Source organism: Agelaius phoeniceus, chromosome 3, assembly GCF_051311805.1.
Source record: "Agelaius phoeniceus isolate bAgePho1 chromosome 3, bAgePho1.hap1, whole genome shotgun sequence".
Classification (NCBI taxonomy): domain Eukaryota; kingdom Metazoa; phylum Chordata; class Aves; order Passeriformes; family Icteridae; genus Agelaius; species Agelaius phoeniceus.
The window spans coordinates 40339609-40352230 of record NC_135267.1 but is presented as its reverse complement, the minus strand read 5'-3'; the positions used below and the strand labels follow the sequence as shown (position 1 = coordinate 40352230).

Genomic DNA, 12622 nt, shown 5'->3' with positions numbered 1-12622 from the left:
TTGGAGAAGAAACACTGTTTAAATGATGCATCTTTTATTTTTAGTTCTCTGCCTATGAGTCCCCATATTCACATCCTCCGCATGCCAGACCCTCCAAGAGACCAAAGAGCACTGACTTTCCAAAATAGGAATGACGGAGATGAAGATCAATAAGTATCTCTGTATGAATATGGTATTATATTGAGGACAAATGTGTAATAATATATGTAAAAGTATTGCTTCCTGAATCTGAAAAAGATGTTAAATTGTTAGATACTCTCAGGAAGATATTTCTGTATTGTTATTAATTATTTTTTAAAGGATTACTGTGTGTGCACAGAAGACGAATAAGCACAGTTTGGATAAGGAGAAAATTTTGAACGTTCTGTTGATATTTTTAGCTACCAGTTGTAGAATTTTTTAATCTGTTGTTCTGATTTTTCTTCTGAAAATTTTGAAATATATTTTGTATAACTATAAATAATATTTTAATAAACTGGTTGAACTGTTACTTGTGGTAATGTTTTAGTGTCTCTATACGCTTAGAATCAACATTAAGTTACAAATACTGTTTTCTTCTTAGCTATGCTTTATTTCTTAAATGTGTGGTAATACATGCAGTTAAATGTGTTTCATTTATTTTCCAGTGAAACCACCCACACTAGCTGAATATGATCAACTATTAGAACTTAAACTTTCATAAAGAGAAAAGGAAAAATTTTATATGTAGTATATTATCTTGGTGGGAAAATAGTTCTTTCATTCTTTTCTTAATGGATTTGAGTGTCTTTGGACATGAGCTTACAAAACCCAACAAGCTGTATCTTTATAAACCTAGATTCTTAATTCCAGTGAACTGGTTCTTACACACTCTTGAGTTTCCAGGTACAGAATAAGTCTCTAAATATTAATTTTATTATCATAAACTACAGAGACACAAGTCTTCACAATATATAGGAATGAAGTAGAATAAGAATTTTGGGAAGTAATACTTTAACTTCTCTACAGCATTGTAGAGCTGTGTTTCATTGGGTCTGCCTGCCCTCTCTCCCGATCCACATTTCCCTGGGACCAGAGTACTTAAACTTTATTTGTTTAGATATTGCAAGCACTTACTGGGAATAAGAGGGAGAAAGAAGAAACAGATTTTTCAAACTCATTCAAATTAACGTGTTTTTCTTGTCCTGTTTTTTTTTTTCTCCAGGGACTCGAAATTTTTGGCAACTCTTCAAAAAAACCCCACTTTTTAGAGTTCAGCTGCATTTCTTTTTTGTTGTTGTTTTGGGGGACTTTTTGTTGTTCTTTTATGTTATATGGTTACAGGAGCCATTGAGACTACTCAGAGAACAACATTCAGCAGTTTCTGCACTTTCTTACTGAATAGCAGTTCCTCAATAAAACCTTATTACAGTGTAAGTTTTAACTTGGTAGCGTAATTTGTTTTCAGTCGCAGTACAGTATTAAACTTGTAGGTTTCTTTAAAATATGGAAGCTAGGTAGGAAATACACCTTAGAGAATCATGGATCCATAAATAATGCTGAGTTGTAAGGGACCCATCAGCTGTGTTATGTTCCCAGCTGACTTCTGGCAAGTTGAAGTCCTGCATAAGGGGAAGGGCAGTTGAGCTGGAAGTGTCCCTTAGTTCCTCAGAGACCATTCCTCAGTGTCATCATCCTGGCCCAGAGGTCTATAGGAGACTTCCAAGATGACACTGAATTATTTGTATGTCCCTTGATTCTTACTTAGAGGCTTGCAAGTGTGCCATTTCCAACTGTAGGCTCCATACATTACATCCTTGACTTACAGTGCTGCCCTGGCCACTGCTGCCCTGCCCATCCCTCCTGAAGAGCCTGTAACCATCCAACAGGGCACTCCAATCACAGGACTAAGCCCACAGTTTCACTTAATGCCAGTGATGCCAAATCTCTGAGATTGGGCCAAAGGCTTGAGATGGTCTTGTTCCTCATGCTGTGTGCATTAGCATAGAAACATTTCAGCTGTGGTGCTTTGCAGCCAACAAACCTGAAGGAGATGGCAGGATCCCATTAGTTTTCTCAAGTTCTTGCACACCATGCCATCACTCCCCACTGGCAAGCCTGGTTTTGTCTCTTTCCTCCTTCCAAGTTGGTTTAAATTTCTGTCAGTGAGCCTTGCTGGTTCCTGTGCTAGAGCTCTTTCCCCCCCTGAGATAGGTGCATGTCATCAGGTGTCGGTAGAGCAGGTGTTCAGTAGATCATCCCATGGTAAAAACCTGATTTTTTTTTTTGCTTACACCAGCCTTGGAGCTATATGTTGATCTGGTGGATCTGCCTATTGCTGTCAATATTATTCCTTGTTACCAAAAGGATTATGGAAACTACATGTGCTTCTGATCCTTCAGCCTTCAACTCAAGTCCTGAAGTCTCTTTTGATTGTCCTTGGAGTTCTCTTTGTTTTTTCGTCATTGCTGGCTTGAACGACCAATAGTGGATAGTAATTAGAGGGCCTTACTAGCTTGGAGAGTTTTTCAGTAATTTCTCTTATCCATGCCCCTGGGAGCCAGCAGAATTTGCCATGAGTTCGGTCTGGTATGCATGTCAGGCCCTCCCTCACCTCCCTCCTCTTAGAGGGAGTTTCTTACTACTGCTGCCCTTCTTTTGCTGTTATCAGAGGAGGTCTTGATGCAGGGTACAGGAGGTGTTGCTTTAGGAGGCCCCTCTGTCCTGGTAGAACCTTCGCCCACCTCATTGTCTGGCCTTGTTCCAGGGGGCCTCATAGCTGTTGTAGAAGGTTCCAGTCCTACTTGTTTTCAGGAGAAGGAGGAGGAGGAGGAACCTCCTCCCGGTATGTGGAGTGACCTGCTTCTAGCCTTCATCTTGAGCAGACCCTGGACTAAAACATCCTTGACTAATTACCCTGCAGGGTTCTGAGTCCACCTGCTTCTCCACTACAGTGGAGGTTTGAGACTCCTGGGAGTCTTGATACTGTGGCATCTCTGTGAATAACTTATCTGGTGCTTGTTCACTGGAATACCACATAGCCTGTTCACTTCCACCTGAAGCCCTTCCACCTGGCAACAGCTCCTCAAGCACAGCACACCCTCTCCAAAATAACTTTTTGTCAGCCCCAGCCTCTCAGAGAGGCATCAGGCACCCCTGTGACCCACACAGAGCCCCCTCTGCCCTCAGCACACCACACTGTTCAGCTTCTGTCCAGCACCACTGGCACAGCTTCAGTGATCCAGCAGCTGCAGGGGAGCGAGCGCTACACCGAGTCATCCATAACTGGGGAAGCTTCCACTGCTACACAGCTGGGGCTGAAGGGATCTTTTTGTACTCTTCTTCAACAGGCCCTGAGGTTGTTTGCCTCTCCTGGCAGACTTCAGTCAGCCCAGGGTAATGGGCAGACTCCCGGCAGCTGTGAGGAGGTTACTGACAAACAGGACCAGGCTTTGTTTATGTGCATGCTGCAAGAAACAGCAGTCATGGACTGAAGTGGGGAGGTTCTGGCTGAGCAAACCAGGAGGGATTGTTCATGATGAAGGTAAGAGGCGTTTGAGCATGTTACACAAGCAGGCTGTGAAATCTCTGTCCTTGGAAGTTTTTGAAGTATATTGAATAGACTCCTACATCTCCTTCAAGCAGGGAGCTGGGAAAGAGATCTATGAACGTCCTTGCCCATCTGAACAATTCTATAATTCCATAATTCAAGGTACTTACACCTTTAGGACTATGTGAAGATACTGGGGGGCGCCTTACAAAGTGCATGCTTGGCAAAACTTGTCTGGAACCAGCAGGCTGAGGGAGGTGATTCTACTGCTCTGCTGTTGTGACATCCTGCCTGGAGTACTGCTCCCAGGTCTGGGGTCCTCAGCACTGGAAGAGCATGGACCTGTTGGAGCAGGATCAGAGGAGGCCACAAAGATGCTCAGAGGGCTGGAGAACCTCTGCTATGGAGACAAATGAGATTTTCATCTATTGAGTCCAGAGAAGGCTCCAGAAAGACTTCATGGCACCGTCCAGTACTTAAAGGAGCTATAAGAGAACTGGAGAAAGACTTTTTACAAGGGCCTGTTGTGACAGGACAAGGGAGAGTGGTTTTAAACTGAAAGATAGTAGATTTAGATTAGATATTAAGAATAATTATTGTGAGGGTGATAAGGCACTGAAAAAGTTGTGGACACCCCATCCCTAGAAGTGCTCAAGATCAGGCTGGATGGGGCCCTGGGCAACCTGTTTTAATGCAAGATGTGCCTGCAGGGGGTTGGAACTGAATAATCTTTAAGGTCCCTTTCAACCCAAACAATTCTTTGATTCTAGGACATGATCATGAGCCACATGTGGAGCTTGACTCGATTTTATGATTAAATTGGGGTAGGTTTCAGACCTTTTTACAGTATGAGATAAAATGGCATTGCATTATTTCCTCCTGATTCTCTTCAGTATCCAAAAAAAAAAAAAAAAGGCAAAAGTGCAGAGGCGAGGCAGAAAAGAATAAAGCATTTATCTTCATTTGTCTTCTGCAATGAGTTGTGTGGAGAAAAGAGATTAAGGAAAATTAATGCATTCCTACAGAGCTAACACTTCAGCTTTCTCCCAAGCTTTTATAGACTTACTTGAAATATTGGAGGAGCTGGCAACAATTCTGATCTTTCATTCAAATCAGTACTTTGTATTTATTCTACTCTGCCCCTGTACTTGATGAAGATGTGTTCTTGACTGTATAATTATTATAGCATATTTTCATGGTAGAGAATGAATTCTGAATAAACAATTACTGAAGCCCTTGCATGGATGCACTTATTTTTGCAGTGATCCTACTAAGGTCTCCAACCTATCATATTCTTGGTTCTTTAAATACATAGTTTACTATTGTGGCTACCTAGAGAGAAGATTGCAGTGCTGATGTTAACATTTTTGAATTTGACTGTGTTTTTGAGTTGTTGGCCATTTTGGATGGCAGTGCATTGCTTAATGCTGCACTAAAGTAAATGGAGCCTGTCTAGCTACATAAATTCAATGTGCAGGGAAACATAGAATGAGAAATTGTTTCTCATGTATGTAAACCAGAGGCATAAAATCTGAGAAGTATTCAATGTGAGCATATAATTCTCAGAAGTATGTAATTTCTAGAATGTGTATTTTAAGTTACGGCCAAATGCATTAAGTGTACTTCTCCCTCATTTGCTAAGACTATTATATGTGTAGTCTGTAGTAAAATTCTAGAGTAAAAATTGTAGTTGATATTTGTGCTTTTGCTGTTTGGAATACAAAGCAACCCAAAACTGATAGTATGGCTGTAGTTGTGACAGCCATCGATTCCATGATCCCCCCCCACAACAACTCTTAGCAAGTTGTGTAACACTGCTTTTTGTTGCTTGTTTTCTTTTCCCTTTAATTTCAAGATAAGCTTTGCTTTTAAAATTTGAAAATACAGAGAATTATTTGGTTTGGGTCATGTTTTATTGTTTGATTTTTAGCTATTAAAAGTACGGTCCTGTTTCTTCATAAGGTAAGGGAGAAATATCAAACATGCAATTGTAAGATGTTCAGATTGCTTTTTTTTTTTTCTTATAATCCAGCAAGCAACCAACTGTTTAAAGCATCAGGGAAATGGGGCATAGGGAGTTTTTTTCATTTGTAGTTTCTGCAGTCTGATAATTCTTCATTCTTTCCCAAGGCTGTGCAGAATTTGTCACAGGATAGAGAGAAACTTGATTTGTGCACATAGAATTGAAGAGAAAGTTGGTTCTTCTCACTATCCCTCCTTTATCATCATACTTCATGGTTAATTTATCAGTAGTGATTTTTAACATCATGTCTGTTTATATTAAACATAGAGTAGTTTAGTATCAGATGGCAAGAGGGAAGTCTCTTACTTCAGGAGGGGAAAAAACATTAAAAACCAGGTTTAGGCTGAGCAAATAAACTGTATTTCACTTACACAGGTTTGGTAGCTGTGCTGGTAAATCTTAGCAATAAGCATCTTAGAGCATCAACAGCTGCTCCAGCCTTAAATACAAGAACTACAACTTTCGGTTTTGAATAATATGCCTATTCTAGTGAGTGAGTGTAAAGTAGTTTTCTTCATGCTTCAATAATGAAATACATATTTCCCAGTGTGCAGTGACAGATAATTAAAGAGATTGAACTTTTTCTTTTTTTATTACCATGCTGAAGACATGAAATAAGAATTAGGGGAAAAGGTCAAATGTTATAAATTTATTTTGGGACATATATATTGCAACCTCTGTGGAAGCTTTTGAAAATTCTGGCAAAGATCAATACACTTCCAATAAAACCTTTAAACTTGCAATAAAACAATATTTTAAACATTATATATATATATATTTATATATATTCTTAATTAAAGGGTTAATTAATTTTAGCAGGATTTTCTTTTTTTTTTTAATATACTGCATTCCTCTGACATAGCTCTTTCCATATTGAAGGGATGCAAATGAGGTAAGAATTAAGGCAAACCTAAAAGGCATGCAAATGAAGTACATTTATATCCACTGACAATACAAGCACGTGTGGACCAGACTTGGGAGCCGAGAAGCTCTTCCCTTCTGTCTGTCCAGTACTACTTTACAGCAGAATGGTGACATGATTTATAATAAACAGTTAACATTACCATGGGAATTCAGTGTCACTAACATTACTCAGTCTAGGAGACACAGAGCTAGCATCAGTAAAACATGAACAATAAATAATATAATTCACTGCAGCACAGGCCTGCTGCACAGGATTCAGAGGAAGAGGGTTGTTATGAAATGACATTGCACACATCACGTTGTGGCAGTTTATTTTTATAATATATACTTTTAAAATTCTTTAGCAAATGACATTCTCATGCACACAAGTGTTTCAAACACAAGAAGCAAGTCCATTTATAGGTAGTCCAAGCAAATTTTTGTGTGTGTGGAAATAGCTGCAAACTGAATGGAACATTAAACTTCTGTGCAGTCTATGACGCGTCGTACACGAGCTCATTTTTGAATGTCACACTGCAGGAGTAATACAATGGACGGATCACTCTTTGCAGCTTCTTTGAACTCATCCAGTGTGATCTGATCGTCTTTGTTCTTATCCATCTTACTGAAGATCTTGTCTACCCGTTGCTCAGGCGTCAGGCCATCCTCATTCATTTTCATCATTATCACAGTGCCCACCATTTTGTAGATGGCCTTTGGAAAAAAACCAAATGGAAAATTCAACATGAAATTCAATCTAATTTTTTGATGTGATCAAATTCTGGAAATATGTTCTAACAATAAAATGATTGCAAGCTTCTCTAAAGATTGGTTTTGGGTTGGTTGTTTTTTTTTTTTTTTTGCTTTTCTTTCTTAGGATCCAAAGTCCAGATACTTAAAACAAGGAAGAATATATTTTACTTTAGATGTAAGTTTATTTTGATGTTTACATTTTACATCCTGGAATGAATTTCTTTGGCTTCCTATTTCACAATGTAAAATTCTTGTAACTTACTCTCTGAATCAATTGTTTAGTTGAAATATTTCGCATAAATTCTGAATAATTGGTTTTAGAAGTCACCACCCTTAAATAGGTTTCTGTGTGTAGATGTGGGCACAATCTGGTATTAACTACTGTGGCAGATGATGAAGGTGGTAAACTTTATCCTTCCTCTTACAAGTTGTGGTCATCTTAAAGCCCATCTGCGAGAGCTCACTTAAAATAGCGTGTTGTTATCCCTGTAAATTTCTGTAATCATCTGAAGTTAATCTCCAGTAAGGCTTCAGCTACTTGAGCTACAGTTCAATAATTTCATGGGTGTCAAGTGACTGAGATGGGCTTTGTAAATCCTGTGCTGTTCTTGTGATTAATCCATTCATCAGGGGAAAAAAAAATCTCAGGATATTTAAAAGCTTATATGCACATATGTAGTCTCTGCAATTCTCCAAGATTACATCTATTAACAAATATTTGAGTGTGCTTGTACCACTTGGGCACCAGTCAGTGCAGGATTAATGCATGTAATGTGCATTTAATGTACCCGACAGCCTCTGGTGAGCCTAAAATCTAAAGTCTGTGTGAACAAAGAATCAAATTTTATTAATGTTGTGATGTTTTTGAGTGTCATATTGACCTCACCTCTATAATTTCCAGCATTTCCACTCTTGTAATTTTACCATCACCATCCAAGTCATACATGTTGAAGGCCCAGTTCAGCTTTTGCTCAAAACTGCCTCGTGAGGTGATGGACAGGGCACAAATGAACTCTCTGAAGTCGATGGTCCCATCTCCGTTTTTATCAAAGGTTCGGAAGGCGTGCTGGGCAAACTTAGAAGCATCTCCATATGGAAAGAACTGCAAAATAAAATAATATATAGAACTGTGTTAATGCAAAGGAGAGAGCTGTATACATGACTGCAGAACACCAAAGTGAGGAATTTATGAAGTGGCTGATGAGCTTTGTGGGAAACTGAGGATCTGCAATGTAAGGTTCCCTAACAGTTACACTGGAATCATTATTAAATCCTCAGGTTTCCACAAACTGTAATACAAATATACAAATATATATAAAAATACAAATATATATACAAATATATATACAAATATATATAATGCTACTTTAAATTAACTAGATGAATCTTAAAATGAAGTTGAGTATAAATGGTAGATTGTAATATTCTCTGACTATGAAACAAAGAAGCCAGGGTGCATTCTAAGAGAATTTTAACCAGCCCTTGAAATGTTGCAACCAAGTATATGTGTGGGATTGTTGTTATATAACTTCATTTATTTAAAAAAAATAATCCACATGTAGCATAAAAACCCACATGAACATATGTTCCATTCTGCAATCCAGAGTTCAAGTACACAAGATGAAAACACGGATTCAGTTAAACAATACAGTGCAATGCTTTTCATGTTTAATATCCTAATATCCTTCAGTGAACTCTTCAAATGACTGTAGCTTAACAGAGTATTTTAAATGACTATAACATGTAGGTTTTCAGCTGATATAATCTTTTCCCCTCAGTAAATGTATTTAAGACATTTGAGCAGGTAATTGTTATTTCTGTGGGCCAGACTCAAGAATACACACTCCTAAAGAAAGGGAGTTTTAAAGTGCTGAAGTGCTATTGCAGTGCAGGGACCATACACAAACAATGTTTGTTATTATATTCCCAGCACAATTTCACTGAGGTTTTCCTGCTCCTACAATATAAACATGCATTACTCCCCATATGAGAGCCATCTTATTTTGTTCTTTTTAAAATTCCAATTCCTATTAAATACTGCATTTATAATGTAAGCTTGAAGGAAAGTCTGCAGTGACAGCCGAAGTGGAACTGCATTTTACAATTTTCCATTTCCCCATCCAGAGCTGTGTCTTGCCTTAAAAATGCAAAACTTAGAGCTCAGCCAGCTGCTTGCACTATGTGGCCATGTGGATCATGTCAGGAGCCACTCCTGTGTTGCCACAGGAGTCTCAACCTGAAAGTTTCCTTTCAACTTTCTGTTTTCTCTGAAAGAGCATTTGGTATTGTCTCCTCCTGAAAATGTAACTTCTGTGCCTGTACTCAACCCAAGCCCTACTTCTATTTTGATAGTCATAACTGATGGAGAGGTCAAGGTGCTGCTACAGATCCTTCTGTGCTTTCTGCTTTCTGGCCATTAAAAATGATCATGATTGGGCTCATCAACAGATACAAAGATATTTGGGTTCTCTGATACAACTTAGGATTTCAGTGGCTGCAGTTACCAGACCTTGCTCAATTGTTCTTCTAGTGACAGCCTCAACCTTTTGTCAAAGCAAGGAGAGCTCCCTCTGTGGGAAGGCTCCTTGGGCTCACTGCCTGGCATTCGGGGCCAGAACAAAGTTTGCAAATGTTATCCAAAACCTGAATGTTATTTTCAGGTTCCTCATTGCTTTCTCTTGTCCATGACCCAGCTCCCCCTCCAATTCCTGTTCCAGCTGTTCCAGCTCTGAATCTTAACATAGGTGATATTTAATTTTATGTGTATGTGTAGAATGTGCACTTCTCCAGTCCCCTGCTGAGAGGTTAAGAAATGGCTCTCATGGCCTGTATGCCACCATGAATTCCATGTCCCCCACCTTTTATTCTTGAGAGATTGCTGGCTGTTCAAAGCTGAAAGGATAAATCTTTTGTTTTTTAAATCTGTGTTGATGACACTATCCTGTGATGCATGTGTAACTGAACAAAACACTTCAAAATTTTACAGTCTTTCCAAGTATTTTTGCTCAGAGCTGACTGCTGCTGAGGTTGCTGCCTGATCTCTGTTCCTGTGACTGTCACTCTACAGTCTCTATAAAAGAAAAGTAAATACCTGGAGGGAACTGAGACTGTTCTTTTCACTGCCCAGAAAACCAAAGTACAGAAATGGTGCAAACATATTAGTGAGACCAAAGAATGAAAGTACAATGGAAAAGCACATCTACACAAAAGGGGAAGAAGTGTAAGACACCCCAAAACATGTAAGAGTCCAAGAACAAAGTGGGGAATTAGGTTGAGTCAGTGGCTGGAAATCCTGAAAGCCATTTTTAAGTTGTTCTGGAACATATTTTTCAGTCTCCCACTGGAGCAGCATCAGCAAGCTGTGCCTACCTATTTGCTGGTCAAGCCATTAGCCTCATGTAGCAGTTAGGAAAATATCCTTCTAATTTTTTATCACATACAAGACCATGTTTTTTTTGTTTTTTGAGAAAACAGTGGCACTGCTTAGCTAAGTCTTGGCCTTTACAGCATCATATGGAACTGTTACCTGTTTTTAATTTTTTTTTCCTATTTGTCCTCCTGTAGGGAGTAAATGCAGTAAAATGTCCTTTGGGGACTGAAGGCACTGTTCTCTAGTCTGTACCTGCTGATTTGTATTATTTTTAGCTCAGAAAAACCCAAAAAACATTGTCAAAACTTGTTTAAAAACCTACTTGAAGATTTCCATTGGCCTGTTTTGAAACTATTCATAAATAAGACATGAAGTAAAGAAAACTAAAACAATAACAGAGCAAAAGATGCCAGCTCTAGTAAAACATTTTTTGACTATTAAAACACAGTGAGGCCTTAGCAAAGTATAAAGGCACAGGCTTTAACTACTTTCAGAGCAGCCTAAGCCAATGACAATGGGAGACAGGGATCTCTGAAAGACAAACACCAAGTTTTTGTCAGAGGGAATATGAGGAGGGTGGTTTAGTTTGACTCTTGCATGAGCTCAGTGAATACTTCAGAAAAAAAGCAAAGAAACACAACTGGGATTTTCAGATACAGCTTCACCTTTCAGTGTTCCATCAAAGCCTTGGCCAGGTGATCAATCTACATTTGAAAGCAAGGAGTTCCCTTCTACTGCAACCTGCCACTAAAAAGGGCACTCCATACAGCAGCATTGTCTCCTCATTTACCCTTTTTGTCCAAAACTCAAGACAAACTATACCAGCCAGTTCCATGGGTGACCCAACACTTTTCACTGCTTTGTTTCTGCTTCTCCAGCCTCATCTAGTGAAAGGCCTCCCTGGTCTAGAGAAAGGTGTCCCTGCCCGTGCCAGGAGGTTGGAACTATATGATCTGTGAGGCCCCTTTCAACCCAAACCATTATAGGATTCACCTCTTGCTTGGCCTGTGTATTTTCTAACCAGCTGGATCAACATGCTGGGGTGTGAACAGTGTTATCTCTACAGTCAACTGCCAATTAAGAAAAGAAAAAGGAAGATTTAAAAAAATTCCCTTATCTGCTTCTAAATTTTGTATGAGGATTGTCTTGCAGATTCTTAGCTCCCACTGTGTTTCTGCAAACTTGTCTGGTGTTTGGGGGGCATTCAATCAGTCCTGGAATCAGAATAGCTAATGAATAACGCCTACAAATTGTACATAACTCTTGGGGAAACTGAGCAGATACCTGGAAATATTTATCTTCTTGGCTGCAGCTGCTTTAGCCTCTTTGAAGTGATGCTGTTCATAGGCAACCCAGTGATCAATTCATTCAGATCATCTTTGGGAGGGAATTATTGCAAAAGCAGGAAGCATATGCTGAAGCATATGGCTAAAATTTTAGCATGTGGCTAAAACAAAATTTTAGCATGGCTAAAGAAAAAAACCCTCAAAATCGACTTCCCCAAATTCCCCAGTGATAGGGAGGGCTCAGGAAAGAAAAAGTCTCTCTATCCTTACTAGGATGAGGTAGAGTGAATCTATAGACTGGCTGGAGTAGTGCTTTGTTTTCCACATGATGTTTTATCATGGGATATTGGGATGCATTTCTTTTAAAAGGGAAATTCTCCTATAAAATAGAGAAAACTAGAATTTCACTAGTGTACAGAAAGCAGGGCAGGCTGTCTACACATGCCCAGGTCACTGATGTAAGGTCGCAGCTTCCAGAGCTGGTGTGGGAGCTGGAGCCCAGAAGAGGAGGTGGGAAAGCAGGAGATGGCACAGGGCTTCGTACCCCAGGCTTGGAGAGGATGGAAGAGGCAGCTGCTGATTCCCCTATCAGAGCCCCATCTGGGGCTCAGCACCACCAGCTCTGCTGAGAGCTGAAGCAGAGAAGGGGAATGAGGGGGCACAGCCAGTGCAAGGAGCGGAACAACCATTGTCAAGGGCCAGCACATAAAAACAAGCCAAGCATTTGGCTCTCATGGGAAAAACCTTAAACATTTAATGCTGTTATGCTTTAGGAAGGA

General features: G+C 39.5%; 2 protein-coding genes across 5 annotated transcripts in view; one reads left to right on the top strand and one right to left on the bottom strand.

Annotated features, from left to right (window-relative positions):
• SMC6 (structural maintenance of chromosomes 6) overlaps nucleotides 1-5909 on the top strand; it is a 44406-nt gene extending 38497 nt beyond the window's left edge. For 2 of the 3 annotated variants that reach the window (XM_077175102.1, XM_054629051.2), the window contains one exon: nucleotides 45-490. In XM_077175102.1, the coding sequence (XP_077031217.1) occupies nucleotides 45-153 (109 nt within the window). In that variant the 3' untranslated portion in view covers nucleotides 154-490. Of the gene's footprint in view, nucleotides 1-44; nucleotides 1392-3308 lie in introns of those variants that run through there. The other variant, XM_054629050.2, reaches the window with a different exon arrangement.
• A 195-nt stretch (nucleotides 5910-6104) lies between these two features.
• Nucleotides 6105-12622, bottom strand: part of VSNL1 (visinin like 1) — an 87528-nt gene continuing 81010 nt past the window's right edge. For both annotated transcript variants that reach the window (XM_054629874.2, XM_054629875.2), the window contains exons 3-4: nucleotides 8074-8289; nucleotides 6105-7148 (exon numbers count right to left, since the gene is read on the bottom strand). In XM_054629874.2, coding sequence (XP_054485849.1) covers nucleotides 6951-7148; nucleotides 8074-8289 — 414 coding nt within the window. In that variant the 3' untranslated portion in view covers nucleotides 6105-6950. The remainder of the gene's footprint in view (nucleotides 7149-8073; nucleotides 8290-12622) is intronic.